Here is a 15,893-nt window from a genome sequence, read left to right as displayed (position 1 = left end):
GTCCACGAGGCAAAGTATCAAGGGAGTAAAGTAAAAAAAAAAAAAAATCAACTTATGTCTAATGTAGTTTGAAAATGTTTTTCCGTATGGTGTCATGTAAAATCCCATGTAATGTGTACATGTGTCTATGCGTGCGTGCGTGCGTGCGTGCGTGCGTTCAGGTGTGTATTGTGGTGACATCACAGCAGTGGTGACATCACAGCAGTGGTGACATCACAGCAGTGGTGACATCATCAGTGCATGGTGACATCACCAGATGGAACACTGATGGATTAAAGGAGTGGTGACATCAGTTGTGACATCATAAAGGAGCGGTAACATCATAAAGGAGTGACATTCAGGAGAGAGTCCCAGAATCACACAACCGTAGTTGAATCTGAAGACTCGATCAGACGAAACACATCGACTGAGAGAAGCAGTTGTCTCAAGAGAAAGAGGTATGAATTTTATGAATGCATTGCTTTAGATAAACCTCCCAACAGTTTATGAAGCAGTTAAAATTAGCCTCAACATTTAAATGCAGCCTACATGTTAGGTAATAATAATTAGGGCTGCAACTAACGATTATTTTCACTCATCAGACTATCTACTGAGAGAAGCAGTGAATTTCTCTCCAAAAACCACGAAGCATCGACAAGAATTGACCGTAAATCAGCATCATGGTATCATCAAGAACTTCCCAGCCAGAAGCCATCATGCCCGAGTTCAACGTCCGTCGCGTTGTTTCCAAGCTGCTCCATTCCTTCTTTAAGGGGATGACGGCGGATCAGTGGGGATTTTTGAAATCCGGCAGCCCCGACGACGCCACTATGACCATGATGGGAGAGTTGCTGTTGGAAATGACAGCGGCCTTGACAAAAACGTTCCTGAAATCTCTTGGGAGCAGGACCCTGGCGTCTGAGGACGACGTCCAAATCAATCTGGGCGACACCATCTCTCAGGGTTTTGCCGAAGCTCTGGGCGTCGACGTCTCGGTTCAGTGTCCGAGCTCCAAAAGCTTGACGACATTGATCTCTGAAGAGGTTTCGGAGAGCGTCCGAAGTGCCCTCTCCAGCCCCGAGGGCATAGTTCAGCGCCTCACTCCTCCCAGCAGACTCAACAACATGATTCTGCACGCCTGCAAAATGTGCCAGGCGTTCATCGGCAAGATGAAGTCGGTGTTCTCGCCTCGACCGCGCAAGCAGAGGACCATCTGCGAACAATCAGATGTGGAACCGGAACCCTCAGACGCCGAAGACCGCCATGCGGCGACGCCTTCGTCGGACGTCGTGATTGCGATGGAAGACATCACGCATGTCACAATCATCATCAGGAAGCAGTTGAACGACATCACCGAACCTCTCTTGGTTGACGTGCCGGACTCCGAGTACATGCTGCTGCAGTCTCAAAACTCTCGGGAGATTGAAGACGTCGCGGAAGAAATCGCTCGGAGTATCGCCGAAGATGCTGTAAGATCGACTCCGTCGGCGCAGAAGAGCAAACGCTCCAAGAAAAGCATCGGAAGCAAAATTAAGAAGCTTTTGGCAAAGTGCTTTGCCAAAACGTGCATCCATCGCATCGTGGCACAGATGAGGAAAAGATTCCACCGGGGCTCCAAAGTTCACAGCCGAGAGTCGGCAAAGTCTCTCACAAAGAAGATTAACGATCTGATGAAAAAAACAGAAAACCGCGATCTTCTGGGACTCGGCGCTCCAGTCATAAACATTCCCCCCGGTCGAGTCTTGGAGTTCACAAAGGTCTTAAGTGATCTCCTCTACACACACATCACACACGGGCCAGAGATCATCCCCGAGCCGGTGATACGTGCCAACATGCGTGCCGACTTGCAGCGGAAGGTGCTCGGTTTCCTGTGTCTGGCCAGATGGTGGCAGATCTTTCAGTCCGACGACCTCGTCGACAATATGAGACACGCCATACTGGGCACTAAGCCCAGGGCCAAGAAACCTTTGGCAATCGCTGCACCGCCTGCCCCGGTATCCGTGACGAAGAGTCGTGATGACTCTGCACGGCGAGCGCGGAACGAACAAAAAAAAAACTGCGTCGAGGTGATCTTGGAGAGGCTGGTCACGCGGATCTTCAAGAAGGCAAAAGTGACCTGGACCCTTTCAAACGTCCATGACATCATCCAGCGCCTTTTTGAACAAACGTGGGCCGAAGTCGAGGGTCTCGATTTCGATTCCAGCCCAGAAACATTGGAAAACCTCGTAAAGGCCATTTACCGGGACCTGATTAAGACGTGGGGCAATGCGATGTGGGTGCTGGTGTCCTTGAAAGGGGGTCAACCGGCAGTCGGAGAGCGTATCGCCTCCGCCGTCAAAGGTCACCTGATGGCGCCACCGAGACAGAGGTCCTGCATGTGCAGGTGCTTCTCTTCTGTGCTCACCGCCATGACGAGGTGGTAAGGTGGTAAGGTGGTTTATGGGTTTTCTCCGGGGGCTCCGGTTTATCCCACATGTAGTGAATAATTGGACTTATTCTATAGATAAAAAATGTCTTCAATGTGTCATTCATCTTGAAGGAAAAATTGACTTTTTCCTTCTGAATGAATACGAGGGCTTGAGCTCTCAGTGCCACCTCAGTAGTCTGTGTTGTCTACTGTTGCGTTACGCACGGGTTCGATCTGGGCGATCCAGTTCTCCCACAATCAGTGCATAATAATGAACATCTAATTAAATACAATAAATAATAATATAAATAAATAATATTCATTCATTTCTGCTCATTTCTCTCATCATTTGCTGTAAATATTCAACTCAGACTGAAGTTCTGCTAATTCAGTGAACTTTTATAATGTGCAAAAATAGAGTACAAAGAAAAGTGTTTTGCACACTCTCTTCCATCATATACACTAATCTTAATTATTGCTAATTTTAATGAGTTTACCTGCCTGACTGTAAACATGTAGAGAATTATTGTAAAGGAGAATCAGGTTTCTTGTCTGTATTAGCTCACATAGTCTGGAAATAGCTATTAATATTTAAAACCACGTCTATTCCTGACCGATCAGAACTGTTGTGATTAAAGATCATTAAACCTTATTTATTATGTTGATATATTTATTTACTGACACCTTCACTGTAAGGTGTATCAAGACATATCACACTGATGGTGTATTGTTTTACTAGAAACATAAATGCACTCTTATTCAATGACAATAAAGGAGGTTATTTTAAGGGGACGTGTGTTTTTAAGTGTAAAGATAACTCATACATTTGTTTTTTCAATAAGCTTGCGTGCGTGCGCGCGCGCGTGCCTCTATTGCCTATGTGGCCTGTATGCCTTAAGCCGGCCCTGTCCACAAACAGCACATTTTAGGACTCAAAAGTCACCGGTGAAGCGAAAAGCAGTGCCCAATTACTGACCCAAAAACAAAGATCATTTAAAATGCGGGAAGAATTTCCACGTCTGCGAAGCTCAGGGACAACTTGACCAGCGGAGGTACAGAAATCACAGGGAGCAAGAGATGAGGAGATAATAGGGCAATTGCCGGGCTTACAAGTGCTTGAATCCAAGTCGCCGTTGAATCCTTCCACTGCAGGTCAGGTCTCGGGGGCATCCACTTAATCAGTAATCAAGATACAAAGCACAGGTTGGGGCACACAGAGCTGAGAGCACTTGTCAAATTATCCAGAGAGCATTGATCCAGTATCGATCCCCCCCGGCACTCACCCCGGATGGGAGTGTGGGAGTGGTCGCTGTCCCTGGTGCTGAACGGCATTAGAACATCTTGTCCAGGCTGGGGCTCACAGCACGCCTGTCTCATCTTTTTCCCAGGCAGTGGGGAAACTGCCCCGAAAAAGGGAAGAGACGACGGCTGACAGGTGATGATGAGGCAGATAGTTTGAAAGAGGAGTGAAGGATAGAATATATGTCAAACATGAAGAGCCATCCCTGAACAGAGGAGAGGGCCTGCAGCAGCACTTATCAGCTACTTACAGCCTATCCTGATGTCCCTACCTCGGCAGTTTCACACCAATACACACTTAAAGGGGACATATCATGAAAAGCTGACTTTTTCAAGTGCTTGTGCACATACAGTACATCTGGGTATCTGGAGTGTCTACCAACCCACAACTGTCAAATGAGACAACCCAGTCTGTTTCTTTGTGAGCTGCCTAGATCAGAAAACATGTGATTCAACATGCCATTCAGATGTGGCTCCCCTTCCTATGTCACATGCAGGCTCATTAGAATATAGTGCCCACAGCTTGAGAACTTCCTTTGCAATGTTGATATTCCCAACGGCCTTTATCTGTCATTATGCCTTTGCATTTCCTGCATTATATTACCCGTTTGCTAGCTTGCTAAATTGTTAGCCTCTGTGGCTTCTAGACGCCGACAGTCACGCTAATATTGACGTTGCTTAGCAGCGGTGTTCTCACAACTTATTCACTTAAATGCCAAGCATATTGTATACATGACTTGCCATGTTGTAAAACTCACAATATCCATTTGAAGGCACCATTTTTTTGGCGCTAAAACGGAGCATTTCAGACAGAGGGTGGATACAGGTATATTCAGACAGACCTTATGAGAAAACTAAAATGTTTTTTGAACATTAAAGCACAGAAACATGTTCAAGTAGAAACCCAAAACACAAGTATGAACCCTGAAAATGGGCATGTTGTGTCCTCTTTAAGTTCATGTGACTTTCAAGACTACCATGCGACCTCGATAAGTCACCTGTTAATCGCAGCAGCCCTCGTTGATACACAAAGTCATAGAGTGGAAAATGCTCCTGTAAAAGAAGCAGTCATATCACTGTGAACAGTAGACCCGTGCTAACCATTCATTTTCAGTTTTATCAGTTTTTTTTTCCAAAGCTGAGATTCTTCTGTAGCATCTCACATCTCGTTGCCATGTGAAACAACAATGGAACGGCCTGACTAGCAGTGCCATCTGTCTCAGTAGACAACTGAAATAAAAGGAAGAAACGTTGCATTGTCCCTATACACTACAATGAAGCACAACTTCAATGAAGTTAACAGGACAGTAGCCAAATCTAACTTTACGGCAAGAACAGCATTGGTCCCAGATTAAGCATTGCGCTAACATTAGCGACGTACTGACCTCTCTGGAAGTATTGCATGTGTCGTAAGAAGCTGGAGGATGCTGATGGTGTTTATTTTTCATTTTTTACATAAATTTGACAGGAGAGCGCAACAGAAAACATGGCAGGAGGAGAGAGAGAGAGAAAGAGAGAGAGAGAGAGAGACAAAGGTCCTCAGCTGGACCAGAACCACAGACATTGCAGGATAATGACACGCCTCTCAGATGCTGGGACACCAGGATGCCACTATTTTTACCCCGTGCATGGTACAGTCTCGCCTAAGGGCTGTAAAGTTCCTTAATCCAAATGCAAAAGGGTAAGGAACATGTGACCGACGCAGCTTGCAGTGTGTGTGTTGATTCTTTTGTGTCACACAATTGTGTCTGGGAGGCACAGTGTGATGTGTCAAAGGATAAAGGAAGGGTTTTGAAAATAAAATGTTCACAGTGCCATGTCTATATAAAAATATCTTATTGTTCATAAGTCAGTATAATTCTGTCGGAGTGGAGTCTTAGAGAGTAACTAAGGTATTTTTCAACCTGGAGCCTAATATCTTATTGTTCATAAGTCAGTATAATTCTGTCTGAGTGGAGTCTTAAAGAGTAACTAAGGTATTTTTCAACCTGGAGCCTATTTTCCCATGTTTTTATGTCTTCGTGACGAAGGGAGACAAGGATTTTTTAAATTGGTCTCGTATCGAGGGATAATGGACGCCAGCCGCTAAACGGGCTGTAATGTAATTGCTCGGGGCGACTGCTCAACGTCAATTTATGTCCACTAAAAGTGCTTGTTTTTGCCACTGACAGACTCAGATTGTTATTATAAGTGTCTGACAACATTATGGAAAGGACCCTATAGAGAAATAAAATCTTTTTTCTTACCTTTCGGCTTGTTATTGTGCCCGTTTAGCTTTCAATACTGGACCAATTTCAAAACTTGTTGTCCCCATTAGTCAAGTACACACAAAAACATGGGAAAATATGGTTGAAAAATACCATTTCGGTCTGCAAGAGACAAGTTGCAAATCAAGTCTGACATGGGAAGTTTCCATCTCCGGCATTAAGACAGTACAGCCGTATTGGGCTGGATGAAAATGCATTGATCAAGGACCTATACCCTTAAGTAACATCGACATGCTGTAGTTCCTGTTGCTACTGCGGCGTATCGAATGAAGGCTTATGTGCACATCCTAAGACGTGTAGTATTGTGCAGACAGCATTAATAGTAAATTGGGTTTACCAGACAGTAGTTGTGGGAGGACAGTCAGTCTATAGATTTGCATAGCATAGCAAACCCAGTACCAGATGGTGGTGGTGACGTGACGGGCTATATAATCACAGGCAGCATCTTTCTGCCCTCTTGTTCACCTTGCTTCCATGCAGCTTTTCCGTGGAAGGCAGCTGACAAGAAGGAGCATTCACCCCACTCAGCAGTGCAGAGCTGTATTAGTGAAGGGGAAATCAGATTGTGATGTAATGTGTATGGGTCTGATCACAACAGCTGCATTTTTAAGAGGCAGAGGGCAACTTTTATCTTGTTCAGTCGGAGACGTTTATGTCAAGGAATTGACCTTTTAAAGGTCCCATATCGTGCTCATTTTCAGGTTCATACTTATATTTTGTGTTTCTACTAGAACATGTTTACATTCTGTAATGTTCAGAATAACTTTATTTTCCTCATACTGTCTGCTTGAATATACTTGTATTTACCCTCTGTCTGAAACGCTCCGTTTTAGCGCCTGTCTCTCTAAGAAACCCCTCCCGAAAAAAGCCCAGTCTGCTCTGATATTCTTTTGAGAAAAATATGGCGCACCATTGCAAATTCTTCTTCCATCTCAGGGGACTTTCTGCACGTATAGCACCTAATTAATTTGGGGTATTATTTTAGTTTTTTTCTTCTTTTTTTTGAGGAATAGGGCTAGGACGCAGGTGGTTAAACAGTTCATAATGCTCTATTCTCTATTTATTTTATATTGCTTTAAAAGCATCTCATTCAAACAACTGTATTTATTCAAGTGTCTCCTCAAAAACTACAATTTACAAGATTACATTTCAACCGACCGTCGTTAACCGATTATTAACCGTTAACCGACAAGATTTGTGCCTCGCATGCAGCGGTGCGCCAGCTGCAGTGTATGAGAACAACAGACAACTGAGTCCCCAGTTCACCCGTACTTGAGCGTATGCTGCGTTCACTGTCTCCATTTCACTGTCCCGAGAGCGTTAATTTAGCAGGCAGCCACTTTCCCAGTAAAAGTCTCCACCGCAACTTTTAGTTTAGTTTAGCAGGTTGTCCGCTGTGTGTCTGCCCGGCGTAACGACACTCTTTCTGCCCGGATTAACGATGAAGACTGTCCAACAAACAGTGTGTGTGTTTGTGCTATGTTAGCAGCTGTTAGCGTTGCCGGTTGCTCCGTGCCCGTTGTAGCCACACACACACATACGCTCTGTCAGCGGGGCGTAACTTCAGCGAGTTTCCGACAGACCGTGTGTGTGTGTGTGTTGCGGTGGTGAATGTGGGTTTTGTCGGTGGCGTTATAGCTGTGAACGTAGGTGTAGCAGACAGTGTGTGTACTGTTCATTTGTCGGTGAATAAATGCTACGAAGCTACATCTTCTCCGCTCAAGCGAGCTATAGACGGGGGCCAACTTCCTGTATCTGTAACACCAGCTCCGCCTCTTAAACTGATGAGTTTTTTTTCAGCTCTTTAATTAATTATTATCATTTCTTTTAAATGTTTTAACCGGTAACGTTCGGTTAAAATGCTTAATGTCGGTTAAATGGTTAATTATTAACATCCCTATCGGTGACAAATCAAAAACTGTCAGGTTTTAGGAATTTTGGCATCTCGTGACGTCTCTCTCTACTGCACTGTACATCTGCATAAATTCGACTGGATATTAGCTTGATGTCAAGCAGCTGAAGAATGAGCCGGTGGTTGTGAAGCACAAATTGAACCAGCTGATGCCAATCAGCTAATGCAAGTGCGACCTATGTGCTCTGCCCAAACTAATGCTGTGCTCCATTTATTTCCACTCTAAAAAGAATTGCTCTGCATGCTATTTTAATATATAAATGCAAAAGTAATGTCTCACTTACAAAGTGGTTGTCAGGTCGCTGTATCTTAGTTTGATTATGTTGATTAATGGTAACATTTGCAGGAAAACTGTGCTTAGAAAATAGCACATTAGCTTCACTAGAAAATAAAAAGCAAAATTAGTATCAGTAAAACTTTCCACTTTTGGAGATCTATGTGTCCCATAATCCGGCACAAATGTTTATTTGGTGGCGAGAGTGATTGCGGGTTGTCTTGTTCTAAATGCACGGACGCTTTCTTGAGTCTGCCATCGCTGCCTCTCCCCCTTCTCTCAATTTGTCTCCGAGCCATAATCGGTCCAAATCACAGAACACAACAAGATACAGATATTATGTCCACATGCATCTCCACTCTGTTGTTCCCTGCTACGAGGAGACACGTTTTACCAATGTTCTCAGACAATATGGCCCCTCCTGCTGTGAGAATAGCTCAGAATAATTCTAGTATTATGGAAGTAAACAGACAAATTAGATGAAACACAAATACATTGTTGTCCAAGCACAAGAGGCACACATTTTGCGTTGTATTATATATACAGATAAATCCGTGGGCTCTTATTATTGACTTTTATTTTTAAAATAAACCCAAAATAATTACCCCTACTTTCTGCTTAGCATCTGGCCTGGTAAAGACCAATAAAATGAGATGTCCATAAAAGTCATTCCCTGTCTGATTTACTGGTCTTTTTGGATAGTTGCCTTGGCAATAGGTAGTGACATGGTCTGTGCTAAAAGTCCCCATTGGGGCAGTATGAAGGGTGTGTCTAAAATGTGCACACAAGACTATCACCACGCCATCTGTAGTCACTCCACAGGAACATAACCAGCACCATTTATTGCACATATGATTACTGGTTGGCATACTTTTTTTTTTTTCTTCTCCTTTTTAAAAGCCATCTGCTCAGGAGAGGTGAGAAGGGATCTGTGAAATGGAATAGTGTAGCATATTGATTCTCTGCTTTAACACATAAATATCCATTCTTAGCACTTGGCTGTTTTTTAATTGTGTGAGGCAAATCTGTTAATTCTAGGGCTGTAACTAGTGTCATCTTTACACAGTATAATAAACACTGATATATATCTGATGAACAGGCTTATTGTGGGGACACAAGGTCAAAATCTTGACAAAATAAACATGTATGTATTAAGTTTAACGGTACAATGGATGCATTTCACATATTTATGCACATGTTTTGATGAATTTGTTTTTAGTAGGTCGTGGTGGGGGGGAAATCAGTACGGCATAGTATTGCAATATTTTGCGTGCCGATATTGTATTGATACATGGACATCAAGTATTGATCTGTTATTATATAAACCACTCTTAACAATTCGACGGGCCTTAAAGCTAGAGTGAAGATTCTGGTATCATATGAAACTAAAAAAAACCTAAGGAATCAATTGGTAACCATGTCATGCTTTAGCTTGTCAGGAAGAATGCAAAATAACGCTCCTTTTGGTGAGGAAAAACTGGCGTGGCCATTTTCAAAGAGGCCCGTTGACTTCTGACCTCGAGATATGTGAATGACAACTGTTTGAAATATTGAAAACTGTATATTACTAGACAAAACAATTATTGAAAAAGGTAATAAATTGCAATGTATTGCAATATATCTAATCGCAATACTCAGCATATCACAAAATGTTTAAAATCGGGAAAAAAAATCACATTTTGACTTAAGTATGGTGATAATATCGTATTGTGGGGCCTCTGGTGATTTCCACCCCAAGTAAGGCTGACCCCCACTTTGTCTATTAGTCCAGTGGTTCACAAACTGTTTCACATCAACGACGCCTAAACTGACACAAATTACACCACAGACTTCCATTTGATAAGATTTTTTGCTTTTAGATGTTTTATTAGAGAAAATGTATGAAACCCATGACCTAATCCAGGGGTATACCTTTTGCAACTGAAGGCACACTTGTGATTGTCAAAACATTTCCGAGGCACACCTCGCAATATCCCAGAGAGGGATATTGGTTCTCAACCAATGTTGAGAACCAGTGTGCCGCGGCACACCAGTGTGCCCCTGACCTAATCAATTCTGTCATTGTGTTCGTTATGGATAAAGTTAAAGTGAAATTCTTCCCCTTTTTGCTGGGAACCCCCTCAAGGTCCCCTTGTGGGTTCGCAGGACCCCACTTTGAAAACCTCCTGGATTAGTCGACTAATCGTCTAAATCTAAGACTCACATTTCTTTAGTCAATAAGTAGTATTTTATGCTTTTCTCATGCTGAATGACTTATTTTCAAGAAAGTTATAAGCACATCTCTGGTAAACACAAGATTTAAAGTGGTGATTCTTTGTGGAGAAACTCAGGCTTTACACGTCTGTGTAAACAAATGGCAGAATCAAACATGAATCCTTTTGCGACAAGCTGCGACACCCCGTGCAACACAACCCTCGACCTCGCAATATTTAGATCACACACTCGCTCTGAACAAGCTGGCTCTTTCAGGTGACTGATGGGAGCTGGCTCACGTATCTGAGGGGCCTTGTTTTTTTTGCGTGTGTTTTATTTTTGAGCCCATGCACCCATAATGTCTGACTCATTTGGTAATGAAGCTTTGGAGTCAATTCTTACAAGACTGGAACAGTGTCATTCTCTGTCTGGTGTGTCAGTGTGTGTGTTTGTGTATATGAAGCCGAGGGTGTGTCTGACTACCTGCTACCGTAGCCTTCAGAGGTCTATGTGGCCATAATCGTGTTACTACTAATACTTATTGTCAGAATTCTCATCCTAACAATGAACAAATCATTCTGTGAATATTTTAATATCATACTGCAATTAGGGCTGTCAATCGATTAAAATATTTAATGGCAATTAATCGCGTGATTGTCCATAGTTAATCGGGATTAATCGCAAATTAATCACACATTTTTTATCTGTTCAAAATGTAGCTTAAAGGGATATTTCTATTTAATACTCTTATCTATATGGGAGTGGGCAAATATGCTGCTTTATGCAAATGTATGTATATATTTATTACTGAAAATCAATTAACAACACAAAACATTGACAAATATTGTCCAGAAACCCTCACAGGTACTGCATTTAGCATAAGAAAATATGCTCAAATCATAACATGGTAAACTGCAGCCCAACAGGCAACAACAGCTGTCAGTGTGTCAGTGTGCTGACTTGACTATGACTTGCCCCAAAGCTGCATGTGATTATCATAAAGTGGGCATGTCTGTAAAGGGGAGACTCGTGGGTACCCATAGAACCCATTTTCATTCACATATCTTGCGGTCAGAGGTCAAGGGGACCCCTGTAAAAATGGTCTTAGCAGTTTTTCCTTGCGTAAGTTTCGTTATTGTAGGCTCCTTCGCGACAAGCTAGTATGACATGTTTGGTACAGATGGATTCCTTAGGTTTTTCTAGTTTGATATGAATCTAGATCTTCACAATCTTCAATCTTCACTTTAAAACTGAGCCCTCTAGAACCTAAAAATCGCAAGTTAGTGCCATTAAAACGAACTTGCGTTAATGCGTTATTATCACGTTAACGTAAGCAGTCCTAACTGCAGTAGATTAATATCAAACCGCGATACATTTCTCTCTAAAATGTTGTATCATATTTAAACACCTATTTTATTTAGCTTAATTCACTTTGTTGTGTACCTGGGAGTCTCAGTATTGTCCAAGCACTGTTTCAACTTGTTTTAATGTATATTGTGATCCATTTTTTATTATATTAATTCAATGTGAACAGTTCAGTGGTTGACTTTAATGATTGCTGTGGATTATAAAAAGCCCTATTGTCGATCCACGCGTCTAATGCCTTAAAGTTGTTGGAGTCCCAAAAACAATTATCTTCATTTAAAATATCCAAAATGTATTGCAAAATTACTCTTTTAGTGGAAAACGGTGCAGTAACACTGTAGTGCAAATATAATCAACCCAATCTCCAGATAGTTCTCTGTACATAGGCTGGATGATTCTGCAGCACACAATCTAAATCCAATGCATTTAGTGTTTTGTTTGCACATTAATCTCACACACATTGCCTTTGACGTTGCTCCGCTAATGAGGATACAATGTGCTAATGATGTTGGTATAAATGTAAAGTAAATTAATCTATAATGGTCAAATTCAGTTATCACCTTGTTGTTAATTGGCTTTAATTGAGTATGTCTGAAATGAGCCTGTAAAAATTGTCTCACTCCAATCAGGTAGCGTCATTTATGGATGAATTGTTAGGCCTCAGGAGCTTAGGCATGTGAGAGCTACAGTAATCCAAACACAAGATGACTCGAAGTCAGAGTACAAAAAGCAGGATTAAGTCGCGGCTGCAGTGTGAGCCCGGCAGAAACTGTTTGTTCTCACGTCGACGGCTGCCACAAAAACTGTTTCCTTGCGCTCGCGATTGGAAATGTCTCTGCCAAAAATATGCATCGCAGTATCACACAGTGCCACTGATCTGCATGAACACAATATCAGCTGTGCCACTCTGCCCAACTCTCACACGGGGTTTATTTGGCAGTAGCAGAGCACTTTGGGCCAAAGATCAATGACTGACTTTGTAGCTGTCTCATTAGGCTCGAGGTGTTATGTCCTGGGTGAAGCGAGGGGCTGAGCTGTCAACTGATCACCACCTGGTGGTGATTTGGATCGGGCGGGTGAATAACGCAGGGGTGTAATGTACTGTAGTGTGTGTTACTGTACTGTATGCGCAGAGTGCTTTTGCTGAGAACATAAATAATTTCACCTCTGAGCGCCATTCATAGGCAGATGTTGGGGACATTTGAACATTGTTCAAACCCTCCAGCATGGACACCAGCAATGAGGGAGGCTGTCGAGCTGAAGGGAGGCCATCCAAGCCGGGTTGGCACGGTTGAGCTCAGAGGGACTCAGAGGATAATGGTTTCCACAGGCCAAAGAGGCAGAGCAGGGCCAAACTGCTACTGTGGTTGCAGAAGTAAATGGGTGTGTTTGGAGAGGCTATGGAGGATGACTTTTAAATGGTTCAGTCTGAATAGCAATCAGCGAGTTAAGAGGGCGGAGGGAGGATTGCACCACTTCAGCCGGGCAGAACATTGCTGATTCAACTGTGGGGGGATTACTTGGGCTGGGGATTGTTTAAAAAATGGCGATGCCAGAATCAATACCAGTACCCTTAAATTGAAACCAATACCAATAGACTACATCATTTGATTAAATGTTTTTCCCTACGTCATTCGATACTCATCATGTGAATGGAAGCATTCAGTTGCGTTAAATCCCACCACCACTGCATTCATTTCAGATTTTCTATCATACGCCACAGGCCGTGTAGAATAGACGTACCTCTCATCGTGCTGAATTGCCAACTCTGTCAAATACACCGCGTTCAACTTCCACACTAGACCACATCCCAGACTGCATCGGGTGTTGCTGCTGCTGCGGTATTGAGCCAATCACACGTTGCATTAAACTTGCAGTAGGCTGAATGTTTTTTTTGCATCATTGGGCAAAAAAGTCCATAATAACCTTTCAGCATATTGTAATTCAAGTGTTCTAAGGGAAAAAAATGGACTTCTTCTGCTCCTCCTCATGGCTTTGTTTTCAGGCTTTAAAAAAATCTAAAATCCCGTGACGGGAGACTTTGACCAATCACAGATAATTTCAAAGAGAGAGAGAGAGAGTGTTCCTATTGGCTGTCCATTCAACGGAGGCAGCTGTCAATCACTCGTAAACTCCGATCAAACGGTCAAACTGGGCAGCGCTGATCAAATACGAATACATTTTCTGTTACCGTACGCCCATTATTCATGCAAGGCATCATGGGGGCGAGGAATAAGGTGGATAAAGATAACTTTTTTTAATCATATTTGCTTCAATTCAATACCCACTGCAGCTTTAAATCGAAGGACACCTGCTGTGATTGGCTGCGGGCGAAACAATACAAATATTAATTTTGTTCTGGTACAAAAATAATTGAATGCAGGTGTTGTTTGACTGGAAAAGTTTCGATACTAGTTGGTACTGGGCTTATTTAGTTTGATACCTTAAAGTAACAGTGTGTAACATTTTGGGAGTTCTATCAGTAGATATTATATTCATAACTACAGCATGTTTTCATTAGAGTATAATCACTTGAAACTAATGAATTGTTGTGTTTTCGTGACCTTAGAATGAGCCCTTCATATCTACATAGGGAGCGTGTCCTCTACACGGAGTCCACTATGTTGCTCCGTCATGTTTCTACAGTAGCCCAGAACGGACAAACCAAACACTAGCTCTAGACGGAGCCTTTCATGTTTTTACGTTACCTGAAGGCCACTGTATAATTCTCCGACACGCTTGTGAAACTGCGGTAACGTGAGCCGCACAGTGCAAAACCGTGGTATACCGCCAGACGCCGTCTGACTTCTGTTGCTCCTAAAGTAGTGTTATTATGGTAAGGATGGTTACATTACTGCAGTCTTGGAAATGGAGGAGTGAGGGAGTTGTTCTCAGTTGCAATCTGCAACCACACCACTAGATGTTGCCAAATCCTACACACTGTACCTTTTAAAGGTATCGAGTACTGATACCCAGCCTTAGGTATTACCTTATATTTGATAATCATCTTAATCTTTAATGTTCATTATAATAATTAATAGACTATTACAAATGGATTGTGTATGGTTAGGTACTGCCATCTTCATGAACACTGCAGTTTTGGCAACCTGTAAGCAACCGGCTATCTGACTGTCTCGATAAAATCTTTGCATATGCCACCCACACCCTTTTTTTTTTCTCTCTGCAGAGATTGATGTTATTTTCCTGTAGCAGTACACACTGTATAGTCTTGCAGAAATGAAACATGCATGTCATACAGCTTTTTCTATCCTCGTGTCAAAGTACGGTACCATGCTACTAAAATGCAACACGCATCATCTTTGTATTAACTGGATCTGTTGTTTTGGGGTGTTTTTCTTCTGCTAACTCGAGGCTTAAAAAGGGGATCAATATTGTGATTTGGGCTTTTTAATTTGCTTCCTTCATAATCATCACATGCAGCTTGGTTTAATTCGGGAAGTACACAGAACCAAAAAAAGCCCCTTTAATGCCAAGCGTGATTGCACGTCGTTTGGTGCAATAAATGCTTCTAAATCCTTTGACGTGTCTGACTAAAAATTGCGTGAGTTCAGGTGGTGCACCGGAGTCATGCACACCATTAGCCGACTCTTGCTCTTACGATCGCCAGTCACATTCAAACACAAGACAGCCTTAATAATGTAACAAGCTTATACCCTCACTCCTCTGATCATTCATGCTGCCTCTACTGGTTTTTGCTGCTTACTCCCGCCGTAGTGCATGTGCTGATTTCTCCCTCTTATTACCATACTTGAGATGGCATCTCCTGCCTTGTGCATTATGTATATTCCCCCATCTCAGTGATATGTACCCTCTGGGTACTCTTCTGTATATCCCTTGTAGTTTTAATGTGCTCCCACAGAATCTCATATGCTGCTTGGATTCATTTAGAGAGCACCATCATGCGCAGAGCTTTTTTTTTCTTTTTTTTTTACATTTGAATATCGACGCCAACCCAGCAACAAAAAGGGTCCTCAGCTGTTGTCTGACGGCTGGCTCCGACCTTTTTTTATGTAAAGTCGGCGAGTTCTCCCCCTGTCGTCTGTGGGTTTCCTCTGGATGCCGTGATTTCCACAGTCAAAATGAAAACTTGCATGCAGTTGAAGGTGAATTTCAAACTCCACATATACAGCAGGTGTACATCTATTCAGTTGTTTTAACCTGTGTGTCAAACAAGCA

General features: G+C 42.5%; 1 protein-coding gene across 1 annotated transcript; it reads left to right on the top strand.

The window, feature by feature from the left end:
• Positions 1-297: 297 nt before the first annotated feature.
• Positions 298-2,712, top strand: LOC141757602 (uncharacterized). The gene is made up of 2 exons (XM_074618186.1): positions 298-437; positions 582-2,712. The coding sequence occupies exon 2, from the start codon at positions 660-662 to the stop codon at positions 2,400-2,402; it is 1,743 nt and encodes a 580-aa protein (XP_074474287.1). The 5' UTR covers positions 298-437; positions 582-659; the 3' UTR covers positions 2,403-2,712.
• Positions 2,713-15,893: the final 13,181 nt, after the last annotated feature.

This window comes from Sebastes fasciatus, chromosome 19 (assembly GCF_043250625.1).
Source record: "Sebastes fasciatus isolate fSebFas1 chromosome 19, fSebFas1.pri, whole genome shotgun sequence".
NCBI lineage: Eukaryota > Metazoa > Chordata > Actinopteri > Perciformes > Sebastidae > Sebastes > Sebastes fasciatus.
The sequence above is the reverse complement of the archived record's forward strand: the minus strand, read 5'-3'. Positions and strand labels throughout refer to the sequence as shown.